This window comes from Ascaphus truei, chromosome 14 (genome assembly GCF_040206685.1).
Source record: "Ascaphus truei isolate aAscTru1 chromosome 14, aAscTru1.hap1, whole genome shotgun sequence".
NCBI classification, from domain to species: Eukaryota; Metazoa; Chordata; class Amphibia; order Anura; family Ascaphidae; genus Ascaphus; species Ascaphus truei.
The window spans coordinates 33540127-33562321 of NC_134496.1; the positions used below are offsets into that span (position 1 = coordinate 33540127).

Here is a 22195-nt window from a genome sequence, read left to right on the forward strand (position 1 = left end):
GATCTGCGCTAATATGCAAATGCAACCCCAACCTAATACCCCCCGCTTGCTCTTCCCATGGCAGGTAGACATACCCGAAAGCGGCGCAACTTGGATTCGTACATAGGTGCTGCCTGGCGTAGGTATATTTCAGCACGAGTCGCGACAAAATAAGGACTTTGTCGTTTAATACATAGAGCCCCCTTGAGTGACCCTTGCTGACTTTGCAAGTCTCATGTTCAGAGGACACTCATCTGGAGATAAGACGTGTGAGGTCTGGGCTCTGGAAAGATCATGTATATAAAGAACTTCCCTAATACCACCTGATAAAGAATCTAGATCTGTCCAGGGCAAATGCAGCTACTAGGAATATATATAGACTTTTATTTCATGAAGTAAACAGCCACCATTTACAGTATTGGTATTAGAGTTGTGCTACAGTAGTTCCTAATACAGTGCAGTGCTTTACATACAAAAAGAGACTTGTAAACTATACACAGGGAAAGTAGAATATAGTATTCTACTGTAGCCACTTTAAGGACTACCCTTTTATCTACTGTGTCACTAACTTCTATTTCTGTCTGCAACACTGTTTAAAATTGTATTATCCTACACAAAATAAGAAAGATATATCCACGTTAAACATGCTTAGAAAATATTACAAATATATGCTGTGTTTTATATAGGTGAATCCAAAGACACGTAGGTATGAGTTAGACGTAAGCTTGGGTGGTAGGTATGAGTTAGACGTAAGCTTGGGTGGTAGGTATGAGTTAGACGTAAGCTTGGGTGGTAGGTATGAGTTAGACGTAAGCTTGGGTGGTAGGTATGAGTTAGACGTAAGCTTGGGTGGTAGGTATGAGTTAGACTTAAGCTTGGGTGGTAGGTATGAGTTAGACGTAAGCTTGGGTGGTAGGTATGAGTTAGACATAAGCTTGGGTGGCCACCAAGCTTTCTGTGCCTTTGCGCTCCTTGAACTGTGAAAAATCACTTTGTGGGGCTGAATAGTTGTACTTGTGGGCTCTGTAAAAAAGGAAAACAAAAATGCAATTATTGTGTGTACAATGCCTAGCTTCTCTTAGTAGTTTTCATTATTTCCTAGTCACTACAACTTTTGAAAGCTTGTCAAAATGTAATAAAGCGGACTCCTTCCCAAGAAATGCTGCGCTTATAGTGCCGGCGACGCGACCGTTGCCTCAAAACAAATGCATTGTCGCTGTCGTCGGCACTTATAGTGCACGCGATGGAGCGATAGTGCTACCAAAAATCTGGTAGTCACTGTTATTTTATTTTTTCGCCGATGGTCTCCCCTTGTGGCCAATCAGGAGCTTCTCCGTCCCTCTTCCTTCCCCCTTTATGACCAAGGCCAGCGACGTCGCCTAAATTTGAAATGTAACTATTGCAACGGTGACACGACGGGTGATGTCATCGGTCGTGTCGCCGTCACTATAAGCGCAGCCAAAGAAACAACTTTGATCTGAATGAGTTCATTCGCTGGTGCTCCATTTACTTTGGTTTATTTTCATTTCTGTGTAGCAATCTGACGGGTTCGAAATCCGCACATCACGAGCCGATGTTTCATTCAAATTCCAAGGTAGACTTCGGAACGAATTTTTGAATATGCAAAATTTGAGCCAAAACCCAACATATGCTCTATTTGAGTTTTTTTATTTTATTTTTTTAAATGGTCAAACTTTTTGAAAAAAAAATGCAAATTTTTGCATAAAAGTTTCAAAAGTTTCACCAAATGGTTTTTTTGCCCCATCATTTGAAAAAATCCCAAACACAGAAACATTTTAGAACCCAAACTAAAACACCTATAAAAGTGCACCCCCCCCCTTTGTATTGTGCTTCTAGTAAAGTCCCCAGCGCTGTGTCACATGCATCCTTGCAAATAAAGAATGGAATTTCATTAGCAAACTGCTTTTGCGTTAACAGCGATATTTAAAAAACCCTCTTTCATGTCATAGTGACATGTTTTGAGCAGATTGTATTTTTTGAGTCTCTTCTGAAAATTATTTGTACAGTAGTAGAATACAAATGATATGGATTTAAAAGACAGACCTGAAACTACATTTTGCACCCTCACAGAGAGAGCACAATCTGTCTATTCTCTTGACTTCTATTTGAATAAATGGAATACACAAAACGTTAAGGTATGTGACTATGCAGTAATTATAAAGATACCCTTTTGTGGTTCTTTTCTTTTTCTTGTATGAACAGCACAATAAGGAACCGCCGATCATCGTTAAAAGAGCTCCCGCCCATCCTAGGTAAAGTGCTTCTCCGATTTCATACCTGTAAAATAAGACATGTAGGCCTAGATTTACTCAACTTTAATATTGATATAGTTGTGTATCAATGGTAAAAAATTATTTTTACTGCCGTATTTAACTTAAGGTATAATGCTTAAATAACACAGTGATAACTCTCATTTTATCACAATGATAAGTGTGGGCTAAATTTAACGCCAGGATCGTTACTTAGCATGCAAATTAATATGCATTGCCTAATTACGTAGGCAAGAGCATTACATTGAGTGACCGTATTGCAAATGACCATGCAAAGTAATGCACATTAGGAATGGATGGTTTCTTAGTTATTCACATGCTACTCACTAAACTCTGATAGCCGGCTACTATACAGTATCTGGCTTCTATATCGAGCTACTGCCAGAAATATCACCAATTTTTATCACCCACCCCAGGCTGGCGTTAGACCGATCTTGTCTATGCATATGATGGCCACTATAAAATAAGCAATATATAATGGATGATACAAATACATATTAGCAATATTAACTCATGGAGACCTAAGTGGCCAGCTTGTCATTGTCAACTCATGACTAGATTGCCACTTGGGCTACTAAATGTTTAATATTTGTACATATGGGTGTTATGCTTTATGTGTTTTATTTGGAGGGTGTTTATGTTGTATGTTAACTCCTTAGGTGCTTGAAGGCATTTATTTGCAATGCGTTGTAGTCTCACAAGCATCATATCATTTTCGGCCATAGAGTTATGTTAATAAAGGTCTATTACATAACCCTAAGCTAGAAAAGAGTGATATAACCAACCCATGCTTAAAATTATTTGCATCGTTATTGTTATTTAATATTGAGTTACTGCTTTTTTGATTTTTTCCAAAGATATTATTACAACGCACTTATTAATATGTAATTCTTAGTAAATACGACATAATTCCCCCAAAATATTGCTGGGATCCCATGGTCATCAGTAGGCTATGCTGTGACATCATTCGATTATGCTGTGAAATCATTAGTTTATGCTGTGACATTATTAATTATGCTGTTGTATCAATAGTTTACAGGGGTATGCTGTGACATCAGGTGTTTATACTGTTACATCATTAGTTTATGCTGTGACATTATTAGATTATGCTGTTACATCAATAAATTACAGTAACATGCTGTTACATCAGTAATTTATACTGTGACATCAGCCTACATCTGCGTCACCCCAAACGTCTAAAAGGGTTCCCCAAGAACTACTCCCCTCTGCACAGGACCAGCGGCTATGTGTTTCGTCAGCCCCACCCCCTGCAGTGTTTATGATTGGACAAATTAATTGCAAAGCCCAGCTGAATTCATTCAGAATCCCTTCAGTCTACATCTGCGTCGCCCCAAAGGCGAAACGCTGTTTGGTAAGGTTATAGCTACTCTATTTCTTCTGAAACTCGCCAACCCTCTCATCCCCTGTAACCAATGTCTTCTTACCCTGCCTATAGATTGTAAATCCTTTGAGGCAGGGCTTCTTCTAACACATTGAAGGTCTATCGTACCTCTTCTAACACAACTTTAATCCTGTCTGTAAATGTTACACATGCCCATAATCCTATCTCTAATTGATCAAGAAATATCTGTAAACAGAATGTGCATAACCCTTGTTCATTTAATGCAACCATTTATTATTATATCTCTGGATTTTTCTCCAAATAACCAAATAATTGTATTTAGCTGTAGTTGCTCTCAAATGGACTGTAAAGAATTGCGATGCCCCCCTAAGGGGAGGCCAGTTTTTACTTACAAAATAAATGATGATGATTAGATTATGCTGTGACATCATTCGTTTTTCATAAAAGCTTTTTTTGTTGCTCCCAATTCATGTGAATTGGTCTGCACAGTCCATAAAGCATTCAAAACTGTTCATTTAAAAGGGAAAAAGATCAGGAAACACTTACTTTGTTCCACCATAGAGAGGATCAAAAAACTGAGCGGTGATCATGGCCGCATACCAAGAAACTGCCACCAGGCAGCAAAGGCCTGCGCATAAAGAAGTTTTAATGTCAGAGAGCAGTATCCCACATTAATGAATCAGCAGCTTCAAAATAATAACTTAGCTCGGAGTTTATTGCAGGTACAAAGTGAGAGAATCAATCTAAGCACAGTATCTGTAAACCGTTCTTTAGCATGTCCCTTATCTGTGGGACAGTGCAGGAGAGAGGAACGTTGTGGCAAGTAACATTTAGGGCCATATTATCTAAGGTGTGCTAATACACCGTCTGTCAAGAGAAGACATTTTACAGTCCATCCCCTTAATAAATATTGCCTTTAATCTGTTCTGCTTTTCTACTGTATCTCCTGTAATAATAGACAAGGACAAACCAAGTGAACCTGTATCATGGGATCAGTAACATTTAGTAACAAATATTGAACGTAGAATATACCAATTTTGACTTCAGTTGCATTGTTTCTGGTGTATTTAATAGCTTTGCAAGTTTAGCCCTAAATGTAAATAATAATGGGAAAATCCCAGCATACAATACATAATAATAGCATCTTCTGTTTGGAGCTCGGGATCTGCAAATAGATAACTGAGAAATGCAACAGAGATTGCAAAATTGCAGTGATTGGGACTGAACTACAAAGTAGATTGGGACTGAACTATTTGTAGATAATAATAATAATAATAATAGCCGTCACAAAAAGAGAACAACAAGTTTTGACAATGAACTAGCATGAAAAAAGTGAAAACTGTGTGTGTGTGTGTGTGTGTGTGTGTGTGTGTGTGTGTGTATATTTATGTTTAACTGGAAGAGGCTTTCTTGTCTTGTGACCCTGAACATTAGATACAGGGTTACATTGTGGAGCAGCACTGTGCTCTAATCTGTGTCCCTCTACCCCCTATAAAACCTGCTACCATACAGGAGAAAAGATCATCTCAATTCAAATGAATGGAAGTCAAATCTTCTCCCGCAGAGGGAAACCGCTTCCCAGCATTTTGAGAGGGAGACTAAACTGTGATAAGATCAGAGCTAAATCGCCAGATAAAGGACAACGTCCTGTGGGGAAGATCATGTGACCAGGCAGTCACTAGATATAATTGGTGCACTGCTAGAGAGAGGGCAGGGCTCAAAAAGGGGTGTGCCAGAGCATGTTTCAGAAGAGGAAGGGGGTGTGACTTTGTAAATGGTTGCTATAGAAATAAAAAATGCTTGTTACATTATAATACATTCAAAGTGTAATTTAGAGTTGATTTATAAAAAATCCTACAAGTATTTTCTCATAGTACAGAACTGATTTATTTTAAAAAAATACAAATGTAGGATGTTGCTTGGTCTGCACCTTTAAAACACCAAAGCGGGAGCTGGGGCCATCTGTGGGTAGTGAAATCCTAAAATGAATGTCAGAGACAATCGGCATTCATGCAACATAGGACCTTTCTTCTGCCCCGCTGGAAGAGAAGGAAACAGTCCTGTTCTTGACTTTCACCCTTTCTGCATATACCATGACCGCAAAGGATTAAAGTACTGTACCTGCTAAAATGAACATCAGTCCTCCCGTCAAGGCGATCTTTCCTTTGGTGCTTCCATCATTGCTGCCAACTTTGATGCATTTCAATCCAAACAAGGACAGCCCAACAGACAGAAGCCCCAGGATCAGAGCGATGATCATCAGAGCTCGACATACCTGAATATAGGCTGCACGTGAGAGAGACCAGGTCATTTATCAAAGTCTCCAGCTGCAAAGCAGATTTATCAAGGAAAACAATCCCACTTTAAACAAAGGGAATTTTTTTCTATGATGAACCTTGTGTTTTGTTTTTGGCCCAGTTTTAATTAATAAAAAAATTAAAAAAAACAGAGATTTTGCCAAATGTGTTTTACAAGGGACACAAATTAGCAGCTGGCAGTGGGTGCCACAATTTGCAGGTTTGTAAACAAAAATTGTAGGAATGATAAAACCCAAAACACTGAGCTTCAAAACACTTGTTATTTGTGGCAGAACTGATTAAGGAAATGTTCACATTTCTCTGGCCTGTTCAGTCATTTCCTAGCTAACAGTAAGTCGGACCGTTAGCAATGTGCGAGAAATTATTGAAAAGTGAAGAAAAAAAAACCACCCAGCCAGCCAGGCAGATTCTGGTTTCCACAGGTTTCCGTAAAAGTTTGGGATTTTACTTTTAGCCTTTATATTCCCTATTTTCATTATGAAATAAATTGTGACAGAAAGGTTGTCTGTAAATGCATATGGCTGTCATTGCAAAATATTGAGAGACCGGACTCACCCTATTAATTCAATTGCCATGTTAATTCCAGGCAAACTACTTCACACTATAGGAATTCCAGACAATGTATATTATGCGCGGTGTTCCAGTATCATCGTGACGATTGAGAGAGTTATACTAGGGGTATTATTGAGCCATTATCTTTTCTTTCCTCGAATGATTCATATGCCACTACTTTTGTTAGTTATTAGCTATATCTTGCTTGATACAAACACTTCAGTTCTTTCAGATTTCATTCCATTTTATCTTCACAATATTTGTTAGACTCAACATCCCACCCCTAATGAACCCACTTTGTCTGTGGCCTCCTCCCAGTGAATCTTAAATATTATTATTAATAATAATACCATGTTCTCGTATAGTGCTGCTTGTTTTACGTAGCTCTTAAAGAAACATTTTGCAGGCACAGGTCCCTGCACCGTGGAGCTTATAATCTATGTTTTTTGGTGCCTGAGGCACAGGGAGATAAGGTGATTTGCCCAAGGTCACAAGGAGCCAACACTGGGAATTGAACCAGGCTCCCCTGCTTCAAACTCAGTGTCAGTCTGTGTATTTACTCAATGAGCCGCTCCTTCTCCCTATTAATAAGGATTCCCTGGTATTAATTAATACCAGGTAATTACATAATGTAAGCCCAAAGCCAAACTGAGATACACTGTCTATAATGTCCAAGTGCAAACACCTAATCTATCCCTGTCCTAAATGATGGACAACACACCTCCCAATCCTTAGGTTCCTCACTCACATCCTGTAGAGACCCCTCATTAACAGGCCCTGTATATCTTTCACATGGGCACCTCACACATGAGCTCCTGATAAAACAAATACAAGTGTGTGTGCCGAGCACGTGCATTTTAAGTGAAACTTCTTTGTCTTTTGTCACTGTTTTGTCACAGAAATTGTATTTGTGATTGTGATGTTTTTAATTAAAAATCAAAACACAATTTCAGTACCAAAGCGCAAAGACGTTTGACTTAGACGTGTGTTTTAGCTTTTTGCACTTCTATATTTATAGTAACTGTGAATTCCTTGTGTGTGTGTGTGTCAGTGTGTCAGTCAGTGGGTATGTGTGTTAGTCTGTGTGTGTGTGTGAGTCAGATGTGTGTGTGTGTAGGTGTGTGTCTGTCAGTGTGTGTGTGTGTGTGTGTGTGTGTGTGTGTGAGACAGTCAGTGTCTTTCCTCTCCCTCCCCCGACGTCACTGATGGCCTCTTCTGCCAGCAGTGACGTCACTTCCGTTATGAAATTTTGTTACAACACAAGGGATTTTTTCTATCAAAACTCTGTAGGTGCCAGCAAAGAAGTTTCACTTCAAAAACACGCACAGCCTTTAGACAGGTGCCCTATTCACAGGTCCCTCAGACTAAGTGCAGATCCCACTACTAAAAGAGACTAACACATTACATATGGAGGAGCATCAGCAGCAGAAAGAAGGAGATTCTGATGCCCCTTTACAAACAATTAGTCAGACCACACCTAGAGTCTTGTGTCCAGTACTGGAGGTCACATCTCCAGAAGTTCATATATTAGATAGAGGTGTTCTAAGAAGAGCAAATAAAATGGTGCATGGTCAACGTCACATAGGAATGACTAAATAACCTCAACCTATGAAGAAAGGTCTGCTAGATATGATCAAGATTCTTACATGCCTCAAGGAAATTAGATTTGTCCATAAAAAAATCGATACTATGGCAATAGTGCAGAGTAAAGGAGTACTTCAGTATTAAAGCTGCAGTTCAGTCTTTTTTTTTTTTACATTTATTTTTTTACTTCAATCTCTAATTACCTAAAGAACTGTATAGCTGCAGCTGAATTCGTTTTCCATGTATTGATAGGTCGAAATTTGGTGACATATTAAAAGCTGGCATTTGTTTATAATCTGCTTGACTGGCAGTGGAAGCTCATGAATATTCATGAGCACTCCTGCACTGACAAGTGCTAGAGGGAGGGCAGGGCTGACAAAGGGGTGTGCCAGAGCTTGTGACAGGACATGAAGGGGCAGTGCCTTAGCAAATGGCTGTTAAAATAGAATACAAGAAAATTGGTCTTTCAAAGTTGTTTTTTTAAAAACAGAAAATGCTAAAAGTATTTTTTCTTACTACAGAACTGATTTAAAAAAAAAAACAAACATGCAGGATATTGACTGAATTGCAGCTTTAAGTGATACCTAATAAAAAAAGCTATCACCTAGTACTTGTTTACTCTGCACTATTGCAACTGGACTAACATGGCTATTTCTACTTAATTCATACTACTGCAACAAATTGTCATGCAGCGAAGTTGGAGATGGGGGAGGCAGACAGGGCAAGGTGCCGAAGATCCTTCCTCAATGAAAAGGCAATGGATACCAGTAAAAGTTTCCCAGAACATACAGCAAGAAAGTGAAACATGCTTGGGACACACAAAAGGGAAAATCAGGAGATAAAATAAGGTATACGGCTTTGCATGAGATACTAGACCTATATCTGCCATTAGTTTGTAGATACTACGGAGCAATTTCTCCCCTGCTTGAAATTGTAACATGACAGACGCACCCGGTAAAGCTAATATGGAGTCAAATTTCTTGCAGTTGGAGATGCCGGTGCTGTCTGCTGCACAGCTCTTCCACAGGTTCTCATACAAGTTTGAAGTGGTGATCACACTGCCATGTACTGTGGAGATTTTCCAGCGGTTATTTGACAAAGTTGTTCCAGTAATTAAACATCCGCCCAAACTCATTAAAAAACCAACAATTTCCAAGGCTGCAGACATGGTCTAAAAGTTCTGCGACCAAAAAGGATTTGAGTAAATTCAACATAGGAGTTAAACCTTTTCAACTGGAACTAGCCATGACGGATTTCCCTGTTAGATAAAACCATTCTACCTTTGCTCTTTGGTCTGAGACCCTATGTGATAAGGTCTGACATGCATATTATTCATTTGAGGCCAAACCCAAATCATGGACATCCTCTAAAAGTGTAAGTTAAATGTAATTAGGTCTTCATGAGTTTCTACGTATATGGCATATCCATGCACCTATCAAGTTTTAATAAAGTCTCTCCAATTTTGTCAGTGTCTTCCTTTATTCACAGTAGGAGTTCTATGTAATGAGAGGAAATGTTATCAGACGCTTTTGAAATAATATAATTGTAATAAATAATGGAGGGGAAAATGTATTTTTGGTTTGAACCTAGAAGGGGCAATCAAAGACGTTTTTTATTTTCTTATGGTTTTTTTTTTTTTTACATAGGATTGAAGCAAGGTGTCTCTGCATCCGCCTTAATCTCAGCTCCGGGGAACCCTTGCTTTCTGAGATTCTTACCTCCGAAGGGGGTGCCAGTGTCTCCTGCAAGCTTAAAGCTTTGTTGTCATGGCCAATAGGAAGCCCCACTGGATGACGTCTCGGCTTCCTACTGGCCTGCAGGGCGCCAGAGCTTTGGAAAGAGGCCACTACGTGAACCCTGGTAGCAGAGCGGAGTGGCTACTGGCACCTCCTATGGAGGTAGGTATCTTCAGAAGAAGGGGGTCCCCAGAACTGAAATTAACGGGGTTCAGCTGCGGAGACCCCTGCTTCAATCCTATGCAAATAAAAAATAATGGGGGGGAAATGGCCAGATTGGATTACCACTTTAAGTCCACAAGTCTGCACCAGAGAGAGCAGAGATGTGTCTAGAAAAATACAATCCATAAAACAGTTCCTTCAGTCTCGCACTGCTCTGTCACTCTGCCCTAACCTGTGACGCCAGCACATTAAATAATCCCTAATCCGTGGCCACAACCCTAATATCTTGAAAACATAGAAAGAGGACGCACGTCTTAACACAACCTCCTTCTAACGGCTACATTTACAGGCTGTGATATCTCTTAATAGAGACATAGAAACAGACTGCAGATAAGGTCAATGTCTCATGTTTACTCATAGTTGTAAAAACGTGCATGATCTTAGGGTTTTTTTCTGAATGATCAAACCCCCACACAAATACCCAGTGCTTATCTAGATTGTTTCCATTATGTGCCCTGTATTAATTCTCACCACCTCTTCTGGGAGGCAGTTCCATATAAGTCTGTACATAGGATAGCAGGAACTCACAAATCTCATAGTTAGATGTTCCGCTGCGTACAATATGTATGCAACAATAGCTGTAAATTTACTAGATGACTACAGAACAATATGAACTGGGATAATACACAGAAGGAATAGATGTGCGTGTATCCCCCTTTTGGAACTACTTTTTAGAGTAAGGTGTGTAGCCATGCCTGTAAAATGGTCTGCAGTTGTCTCCCCTGCTGGCAGTAAACCTGGTAAGTTACAGGGATGTCAGCAGTAATCATGGAGGTTTGCCCTCATACCCTGGTGAGGTGCCCTATGTATGGGTGGGAGTGGCTACATGCTCTGAGTCCACAGTTAGTGACATCAGAGTTGTGACAGCTCCTGAAGTATATAAGGCACAGCACTGCTCAAAGTTAGGGGGTTGCTGAGTTGCTGAGTTATTGGGAAGGAAGGATCCACTAGTGCAGTAACTAGTGGTTCATTTCTACATAAATCTTGAAAAGAGCCACACTGTGTCCAGGGACCTGGCACAGGGGTGATCTCCCTACGGGGAGAGGGGATTCCACTCCATTGGGAGGGCGTACCTGGCAAAGGGACAGCAGAGAAATATGTGCGGCTGAGACAGCTGGCTGTGAAGGGCAGCTTGCCCACCAAGCAACAATAAAGATGTCTTGTTCAATGATACCCCCACTGTGTGAGTGTGAAGTTACTCTCCAGTGGACGGCACCACCAAGAAGGAGTTCTTCATCAGGACCATCTCCCTGTGGCTGCATAGACCCTGATGAGGTGGAGGCGCTGCACGTGATATAGGTAGGACTCGCACACACTACCTCAGCTGCCTGTCTGGGTTGACAGTCCCCGAATACCATCATGCGGGAGACTCAGGAGTCCTGTTGCCTACAGGTGCACCACCAGACACGACCATGTAATGGGGCTGGTTAGACCACACGGGCCAATATGAGATTGGGTGGGTCAGGCTAGAGGGAATACCCGTTACAGGTGGTTAACAGCATTAGAAGGTTAACTATGTGGGCTCCTGCTGTGTTACTCCCCGTCCCCTCACCTGGTACTGGGTGACTTGGCAGAAACCAAGCCACGCCCACTTTCTGCCTGGTGATAGCAAAATCACCAAAGGGGTATATACAGTATGCTAAGGAGAATGTTCTGGAACTCAGGTTCCTAGAAGAGTAATTGTCGAAGGAGCCTCAATCTAATATGGTATATATGTTCCTGAGTATATGTGAGTAAGTAACAAGGATCTGTCCCCATTTATTGTGCTGTAGATAGGGCAAGTGTCCCTTCAGATAGTACCCGCAGTGATGACCAAGGTGAACACAGTACTTCACAACAGAAGAAGCATACATCCAACAGAGGTCTCCAAGGGAACGATATGAGGGTGTAACAGGACCAGCCCAACCGTCAGGTTCGTATCGGCCTTAATATCAGTCTGCCTAGAAGTGGCAGTTATAATACAGAACCGGGACACTGATCTCTCAATGGGGATGAGACAGCCGGAGCCAAGATGAGACCAATTAGTGACAGAGCATAACAGACGTTGTGCAGAGCGGGGACAGGTCAGCTAAATCAAGTAAAGTCAAGTGTCCATACTATACCTCCCTAGGATGTTAAGATAAGGGCACCTAGGGAGCAGAATATAAGTACAACCAATGCAACAGTATGAAGCCAACTGTATGTAGCCCTCTTTCCTCGTGACCTAAGGCAGCGGTGCGCAAACTGGGGGGAGCGCTCAGTTACTTGGTAATCATTGCATGATGTGATGTATCATTTCATAAAGATGTTTTGACAGGGAGCATACTGTATATAGAAACATTAATGGGACTTCAGATCAGAACCATTAATCCCAAACCACCCTGCCTGAAAAAAACCTCAAACCCAGTCAGGTTCTTGACTTTTTTACATATTTAGGATGGGCTCGTGTCTATACATACATACTCTGTATATAAATCCATGAAGTCTTCACAATGGTATGCTGGAATGCAACAATAAAACACATCATGGTGAGTGTATAACTAACGATGCTCACTGGCCCTGGTATTTTGATTTGGGGTTTGACTAAAGGTCATTGGTTTTGTTTCTGTATTATGGGAAAAAATTGAATTTGTGAAGAAAAAAGAGGCACGATAGAGAGATGCTATTTGCTTTCTACTTAAGTATTTATGTCATTTAAAAATTGAGTTATCATTAGGAATAATAATAATAATAATAATATAAATGGTTAAATAATTTGTCCGATTATTATTTATTTTTAAACTCTCTATGTATAACTCTACAGAAGAACAGGGGTCTTATATCTCATAACTCCACCAATATGACACTGAGATACAGAAGAACAGGGGGTGTATAACTCAACCCATATGAAACAAATAGGGCATAGGAGCCATCACAGTTTCTTTAAGTACTGCCACGGGTACACTGTCTTCCACACTGAATGAGGAACACATGCAGGAACAGAAGGATGAACGTTTCGGTCTTATTTTGGACCTTTACAAGATAAAGGTCCAAAGTAAGAACGAAACGTCAATCCTTCAATAAACCAGCAATATTATTTAGACAAGTCCAGTAGAGTGCCGTCTCATTTTCTGTTCCTAACCCACCAATATGACATTGAGATACAAAAGAATAAAGGGGTGTATAAATCCACTAATGTTACCCTGAACAAGAGGGCATTAGAACTCTACCAAATGAGACATTGTTACATAGAGGGATGCAACATGAATAAAATGTTATAACTCTACAATTGTGACACTAGCCCCTTAACTCACTCGCCTGCTGTGCTCATCCTGTAGAGCAGGTTTGTAGAGTGATTCATGCATGATATAAATAATATTTTATAGTGAAATAGGGAATATGATGTAAGTGAATGAATTGACATTGCAGTCTTCAGAGAAACAAAGGGTTAGAATAAGTAATTTTAAAATATATATATATATATATATCCTAGGCGCTCAACCCTGGTAAACATCAATAAATCATAAGTAATTTCTGAGAACAAAGACCATAAATGATCCCACTACTACTGGCTCCAGAAGACTGTATTGTCCTTCTTATTGTAAGGACCCGCATGCAGAGGCTGCGTCATTCTATTCAGGCCCTCAGTAGACAGCTATACTGATTACACCACCTGACTTCCAACGGCCTATAAAAAGGCACCTGTCCTCCAGTGCTTCACAACAAGCTTACTACCCTGAGAGGCAGCTTATCTTGTTCTCTGCTGGCTGCCACCTCCCAGACTTGCTGCTTGATATCACAAAGACCTGGTACCAATTCTGGCTAGTCCACTTACTCTACCTGCTCTGACCACTGCTTGATCGAACACTCTGCTGTTTGCCGCCTGCCCCGACTTTGGATCACCTGTCTACCACATCTGCCTGCTCCTCCCTGAACTCTCCACTGACCATCGTATCGCGGATCTGGACTCCTGGCTCCAGCTAGCTGCGACAACCTCAGGTGAATCTACACTACAGACACTCCCTGTGAATTTCCCCTTGAAATCCTGACACTTATAGTCTCACAACTAACAAAGTTTAAAAACATATAGAAACAACAAAAGAACAAGCACATGCAGGATTAAGATAAATAGGATGTGTTAACATTCTATAGCCTCCCCCACCCCCCAGACCCCATTCTTCACTTATGTATAAAAAAAAGATAACACAGCTTCCAAACACTTAGCAATCACACAATGGCAAAAACACAGCAGGACCGGAAAAACGGTGCTCCTGTTCTCCGTTTGCCGCGTCTATCATGTCTCACTGCTTCCGCTTTTTTTACATCGTGATGACGTGTAGCATAAACCACCTCCCCACGCGTTTCACAAGTCAATGCTTCATCAGGAAACCTTACAATTTCTCTTCATATATTAAATCATTGCATATAATATATCAATGGAGCTTCAATAGCAAGTATACAAAACACAATACAAATATTATCACCAAATTCTATAGATTTCTATGTAATATACATACCTATATAATTAAAAGTACTTATATTGTTTAATGCATAACACCCAACTGTGTTTAAAAAATCATTAATTTGTAACTTAATAGATAATAATTCAATTAATTGTGAATTACTTTTTATAAAAGTGCCCTCATTTTATTACATAATTTATAACATAATGTTTTATTTTAAGTGAATTTCCCATATTAATATATAAAATAATTAATCATTACTATATCAAAATTGATATATGTTCTACACCCTTGTTATTAAATCCATATAATATAATGAATATCTTTAATAATATGTATGTAAATGGTCAAATTTGCTGCAGAATGCATAATGGATATTCGTAAATGTATGACACAAATTGGGTTGGTTATTTGTTAGATATTCATTATATGGATTAAATAACAAGGGTCTAGAACATATTTCAATTATGATATAGTAATAATTAATTATTTAATACATTTATATGGGAAATTCACTTAAAATAAAACATGTTACAAAAAGTAATTCACAAATAATGTAATTATTATCTATTGTGTTTAAAAATGTAATCATTTATAACTTATTATTGGGTTTTATGAATTAAACAATATACTGTATACACTAGGTATATACATTATAAAGAATTTGCTTTTAAATCACATACTGTATGTATTACTGCTTTCATAATATATTTCCATCTATAGAATTTGGTGATAACCTTTGTATTATGATGTTTTGTATAATTGTTATTGAAGCGCTATTGATTGATTAATTGCATAGAAAGACTGTATATTTGAAGGGAATTTGTGAGGATGCCATCCCCTGACAAAGCATGGAGTTGCAAAACGTGTAGGGAGTTGCCTTATGTTCCACGTCATCACGCACCGCACAATGTGGACAAGCGGAAGCACTGAGAGATCATGGATGGGGCGAATGGAGGAGAGGAGTAGCAGGGACACTGTACATTATCTGGCAGGTACAGAAATCCCTGGGAAGAAGAACGTTGTCTCAAGAGTCCTCAGAGCTTGTTTCTTCTGCCTCTTCTGTGATTTGGCCGTTGCGTGTAGATGTTTGGGAGCTGTTTTATTTGTAAGTTGAGAATGGGGGCTATTGAATGTTAGCACATGACTTTGATCTAGTTGTTTCTAGTTAGAATTAGTGAGGAACACTATGGGCCTTATGCAGAGAGCATAGAATTTTAAAATTGGCGAATTTCATAAAAAGTAGCTTTTTTGGAGAGTTTTATTCTCCATATGCAGAAAAGTGCGAATTCTGCTATGTTTAACATGGATGCGTGTGGCGAGTTTAAATTGGCGAGATGCGCGCTTCAGAAACGTGTAAAAACAAATTCGCGCCTTTTTTTCCCCTTTACTATAGGCGGCGAGCGCCATCTTGCCATCTTTTCCTGGTGCGGCAAAAATGCGAGAATCGCGGCATTTTTTGGCGCGAACAGCCGCTTTATGCCGTTCGCACCTCTCTGCATTCGGAGAGTTTTAATAATGGCGAGATGGAGGTTCTCGCCAGCCGCGAGGCGAGTTTTAGCAATTGAAAAAACAAAATGGCGCGTTTTTCGGAACTCGCCATTTTCTGCCGGTTTCTGCGCGAAATTGTACAAAAAATGGCGAATTTCGAAATAACGATGCTCTCTGCATAAGGCCCTATATCCCTCACACAAGATCCCAAAATAACACCAATGATCAGTAAAGAAATGTGGATACATTGCAAAGCTTTGGAATCTAATAAAAAGTGGATTTCATTAAGAAACTTGAATTATCTGCACCTGCTGTCTACCAAGACACATCCTTCTCATATGCTCATAGAATAAACAGAATACAAAAAGCAATTAATATTTGACAGAAGAATAAGAAGTACTTTTACTGAACTAATCCTAAAGTAAACAGTGCCCGCTATAGTTTATTTTGTCATCTGACCATGTGACTCACGTTCCCTGGAAAAAGTCCAAAGGTTTCAGGGCAGCAACAGACGGATTAATAGTTGCTTTGGGTAGGAACAGTGAAAAAATTCCATAGTAATATTGTGCGTTCTTCAGTATGTCTGCAAAACATTGACCTAATCTGCCTTATTTCTAAGTATATTTACAGTATTAATATGCCACTGTCGACTGCATAATGAAAGATGGAGATATTTAGTAATGTTTTTTTTATTTTTTTTTATTTTTTTAGCTGCTCCTTTGAAATCTATACATTTTTAATGACTGCTTTAACCTCCTAAGTCCCAGATCCGCAAAATTCAAGTCACTTAACGTGACTGTAACCTAACGTAATGTCCCATTAAGATAAACAGTATATCTGCAAAGGACAAGAACGTAATGACGTTATGACAATGACATTGTCATTGTTGGGTCACAGACCGGTAAAGCGAGGCATTAGGCACAGCTAAAGGAGATTGCGGTCCGGACCCCCCACACCAACCCCAGCGGCGGCTTATCAGGATCTCCCGGTCCCGCTCTCACCACTTTAAAACACGTTGTAAGTCGTTTATTTTTTATACACATTTTCTGTATTACTATATACAGTAGTCCTTTGTAGGACATTTTTTCTCAATACACGTTTTACACTTTACTGTTTCTCAGTGCCTTGTAAGGAACCCCAACTCTCTCTAATAGCACATCTGAGATCAGATGCCTTGTAAGGAACCCCAACATTCTCTAATAACGCATCTGAAATCAGATACCTTGTAAGGAACCCCAACCCTCTCTAATAGCGCATCTGAAATCAGATGCCTTGTAAGGAACCCCAACCCTCTCTAATAGCGTATCTGAGATCAGATGCCTTGTAAAGAACCCCAACCCTCTCTAGTAGCACATCTGAGATCAGATGCCTTGTAAGGAACCCCAACCCTCTCTAATAGCGCGTCTGAGATCAGATGCCTTGTAAGGAACCCCAACCCTCTCTATTAGCGCATCTGAGATCAGATACATTGTAAATTATTGTGTATTTGGTACCATTTTCAAATGACCTGAAGATTGCAGGGAACCCTTTAGGGATGCCTGGGGAACCCTGTTGAAAAACACTGGACTAGATATTGGTCACAGAAGATGTAAAGAAACTGGGCAGAGGATTACTATGATTGGACAAACTCGAGCAGCGAGTCCCCATCCCGTAAAAAAGGACAAATGTCCGGAAGGAGCAATTCTATCAAGGAACACAAAATAGAGCTCTGAGAGTTAGGGAAGGGAGACATGACCAATGTGACCTCACCATACTCCCCTGTTCGTTGGGGTCATAAGACCCCTCTTTTTTCGTGGGAAGTGGCCCAGGTTTCTGTCTCCCTCCCACCTTCTTTCCTATGGTGACTGGGCTGTAGGATCTCAGGCTGGGTGTGTCCGTTCTGAAGTGGTTAATTTGGAGGAGTGGTCAGTAGAAGGATGACCATTCAGAAAGCTGGGGGGAGGGGAATGGAGGGACTGGAAGCAGGGAGGAAGTGTTAGCGAGCGCAGTCTAATCTCTGAGAAGAAAATAAATCTCCCACCCTATCCCTCCGGTGTGAATTATGTGATGGCTTTGGCAGTATGTAAAATATAAGAGAAACATTTTATGACATGGGTATGTTGTTACACCGCCGGCTGGGATGTTTGTGGGGCTCGGTGCAGGGACACGTGCGGGACCTCGGCTCTTACCTTCTCTGGTTGCACCTCCTCATGCAGGGTTCCATCACCATGGCTCCGCGATGTCAAATGATGTTGCTGCGCCATCCGGCGTCAGATCTTCATGGCAACGCAGCGCCACAGGGAATCCCATTGTCATAGCAACATGACGCTGCATAGCCTTATGTGTGTCCCATTATCATGATAACACGACACCATTTGACGTCACTGAGCCACGATGACGGGACCCAGCATGAGGAGATGCAGCTGCAGAAGGTAACTGCCTGTCTGCAGTGCGGGCGCGCTGACTGAGGAAGCGGGGCCTTAGCCTAAGAGAGTTACAGAGGCCCTGCACTCTTCACCAATAATCAGTTTGATTGTTGTGGGGAGCGCGCGGGGCCTCTGTAACCGCGGGGCTCCGTGCACAGGCACCGATGTACTGTCATATTGATGTTTGCAGGCATGTTGAATTACTTATGGGCATCATTGTCATAGCTGCAACAAGTTTGGTTGGGGGATAAAACTCTAGCCAAGTGGGTGGTGTGATATTCTGATGACTTTGGAGGCAGTTGTGAGAGGGAGTTGTATGTGCTGGGTGGTGGGTATGGGGAACTGCCTCAGATGGGGTGATTAATTTGGGAGGAGCCAGGTGCCCGGGTGGTACCTGGCTGGGTAATGGCACCGCAGCTGGGCGCTGTTGGTCTGTTAAAAGGTTTGGGTACTTTGGCAGGGTAAAGTGAGAGTTAAACTGTGTGAGTGTATCCATATGGTTAATAATGCTGTGGCCGTTTTAACCTCCAGTTCAGTGTCTGTTGTTATTCCCAGGGGGCAAGGTTTGGCTGGGGAGGGAAAAGAAGGGTGAGGGGAGGGAAAAGAAGGATGAGGGGAGGAAAAAGAAGGATGAGGGGAGGCTCGTGGCAACAAGGTCACACCGCCTTCCTGTGCCCCTGGGTTATCTTCTATACAAAGGCCGGGTTTAATGTTTCATTGTCGGCTTCCTGAAGTATCCTCTGACCTGACACAGAGAAATATGCGGCCAATTCCCAGGTTACCTTTGGGTGTCCCTAGGAATGTATAATACTATTACCAATTGCCTGACATCCGACATGTTATTTTAAATAATCAGTCATTCTTTAATTGAAATACTTTCTTCGAAAGTTTTTTTTTAAAAATATATATATATAAAAAAAAGACCAATCATGGACTTTTTTAAGGGTTTGCATTTCTATGTAAAATAGATAAATGGAAGTTCAATTAATCAATTTAGGAATAATACCCTAGGACTGTTCGTGGGTTTTGTATAACATCTGTACAAAAATATAAACTCTAGGGGTTTAAAGACATAATGTACAATATTAATATATAATGCATTGTTCTACTGCAAATAAAAAGTAGTGATGCTGTTGGTAATTTTAGGAGAGCCGAAACCTGTTGAGTAAAGGGGCAATGAAATGCATATTTGTAACAGTGTCCGATGTAGGAGGTATAGTACTGTATGCTTGTTACTGTTACATTAATCACTCTTCAACTTTTTGTTTAATACAGTAGTGTATATCTTTATAAATATATACTGTATATATTTTTTTGCAGTTACATTGTTAAGAATTAGACTTTCAGTATAAAAAAAGTCATTCTATGTATGTTAAATTGAGAAAGAAGATTTATTATTATTTTTTTTATACCCTAATAGGTGTTGCGTGACTTAATGACTTCTGTTTATTTAAATTCGAACATGCTCTACGCACTTCACATTCATCATGCTGTAAAGCGGTGTTCCCCATGCTGGGGATAATTGTATTTCTTATTCATTTGAATTGCTTCAGATCTTACTGAACAAGGGTTTACAAATTATTCCATTACCTTATATAAGAAGGCTCGGGGTTAGGGTCAGAGTTAATGTTAGGGCTGAGGTCAGGTTTAAGGTTAGGATCAGGGTTATGGTTAGGATCAGGGTTATGGTTAGGATCAGGGTTATGGTTAGGATCAGGGTTAAGGTGCGGGCCAGGGTTATGGTTTAAGTTTTGGGTCAGGGTTAGGTTTAAGTTTAGGGTAGGTTTAAGGTTTGTGTCAGGGTGGAGATCAGGTTTGAGGTCAGGGTTAAGGTTATGGTCAGGGCAGGTTTTTGGGTCAGGGTTAAGTTGGGTCAGAGATAAGGTTAAGATCTGGGTAAATTTGAGGTTAGGGTCATGGTTAAGGTTAAAGTCTGGTTAAGTGTAAGAGTAGGGCCATTGTAGGTTTAACGTTAGGGTCAGGACTGAGTTCAGGGTTAAGGTTAGGGTCAGGGTAGGTTTAAGGTTACGGTCAGGGTTAAGGTTAAATATAGTTACTGAAGTCACTTACTAGCCAGACTGAAGACAGATGTGAATCTCTTACACTGCACAGACCCAACAGAGGTAGCAGCACAGCTCCTCCACAGACCTTCAAATATCGAGGTGGAGGTGATAACAGAGCCGGCGGTGCTGGAGACTTTCCATTTACTGGACCCGGTGGAGACCAGAGTGATAATCGTTCCCGCCAGTGCAAGGAGCAAGGCACAAATCTGTAGAGGGGTCCTGTTCATGTTGCAGTAAATGTGCCTTGGACTAGCAGCCTAAACAAGCATTATGAAATAAGGAAGAAATCACCTTTTCATAGGAGCTTGTATATGATGGTGCTGAGTACCACAAGTTCCTTCCTTTTAACAATCTAGTTTCATTTCTTCAGCAGAAATTGATGTTTTAAAATTGCCTCTCATTTTCTACTCTGATAACACAATTGATATATAAGAAATCCAAAGATCTTTGTAGCATTATCTAGAACAGGGGTGTCCAGTCGGCAAGGGTCACGAACAGAGGTGAGGTTTTCAGGATATACCTACTTCAGCACAGATGGCTCAATCAGTGGCTCAGTCAGAAAAACGGAGGTTTCTGGAAGCGCAACTAATTCACACTCAATATCCTTCTCACCCCTGTAGCAAAGACCTGAAGAAGGGACCTGGGTGTCATTCAATGCTGGATTTCTCGATGTCCCTGTTTGTGGTTTCTTTCTTCCCCGTTTTTTTCCCCCTGCCTCGTACAATTACATTTTCCTTGTATAAACTCCTAGGTGAATTGCAGAAAATAAATTGATACTCACCTGCTCGGTGCCTGCTTTTTAAGTACTGCTTTTTCCCTTGCTTGGTTACAGGGAGCAGGACTTTGTTCCTGTTCAACGGAACAGTCACTGTTCAAACTCTGGTCAGAATTAGTTTTACATGACGAGATGGTGCAGGTATGGAGTTAAACATCAGAGACCTCAATGCCTGTTTACTTTACTCTTCTTCATCAAACATTCGGACAAAATAGGCATACAGCGTGTCCCATATTACCAAAGAGCATTCAATTGATCTCTACACTGACATCCAGCTTGTTTTTGCGTTACATTCTTCTTTATACTTGTGTTACACACCGTATTCATGCAGTGACGCTGGCCTTTCAACACTTTTCTGATAGAGAAGTGACTGTCCATGATCAACTCCTTGGAAGGATATTGTCCTGTGTTTGCTCGACCCTATAATAAAAGACATCCCCCTAATGGGGTTACTCTGCATGTTTGCTGAGTGTTGTGTAGCACATGACCGTACAGCCTTCGATGCAGCCACCCCCACTCGTTGAAACATACCGTAAATAAAACTTGCACATTAGAAAAAGTCTGGATGTTCAACGGCTGTGGCTTTTATTAAAATACCAATAATAGGACAGTAAGTGCCAAAAACCCTGCCAGGGTGCTCCCCTAACCAGGAGGCCAGTAGTACTAAACCATGGTCTGCGAACCCCGGCACCCCACAGCCTCAGCCACTCACAGGACTCATCAGAATGGGTCCCAGGTACTAGGGATGGGCGGAACAGTCCAAATCTGTTCCCCAGAATGTTTTGACAAACTCCATAGAGAGAGAGAAAGAGAGCTGATGGCTATGCAAAATATATTTAAATGAGTCCCATCTCACACTTCCTAAAGGGATTTCCATACTAACTATACAGGCATACCCCGGTTTAAGGACACTAACATTAAGTACACTTGCGAGTAAGGACATATCGTCCAATAGGTAAATGGCAGCTCACGCATGCGCCTGTCAGCACGTCCTG

The 22195-nt window shown here is 40.7% G+C and overlaps 1 protein-coding gene across 2 annotated transcripts; it reads right to left on the minus strand.

The window, feature by feature from the left end:
- Nucleotides 1-346: 346 nt before the first annotated feature.
- Nucleotides 347-21295, minus strand: LOC142465923 (claudin-15-like). Of its 2 annotated transcripts, XM_075570388.1 has the most exons (6): nt 21207-21295; nt 20433-20682; nt 5755-5919; nt 4180-4261; nt 2167-2277; nt 347-1002 (listed from the first exon to the last, which is right to left on the minus strand). In XM_075570388.1, the coding sequence occupies exons 2-6, from the start codon at nt 20650-20652 to the stop codon at nt 903-905; spliced, it is 678 nt and encodes a 225-aa protein (XP_075426503.1). In that variant the 5' UTR covers nt 20653-20682; nt 21207-21295; the 3' UTR covers nt 347-902. The 2 variants fall into 2 exon arrangements, with proteins under 2 accessions (XP_075426503.1, XP_075426504.1); XM_075570389.1 differs by lacking the exons at nt 20433-20682; nt 21207-21295 and adding an exon at nt 9039-9311.
- Between the last annotated feature and the right edge of the window lie 900 nt (nt 21296-22195).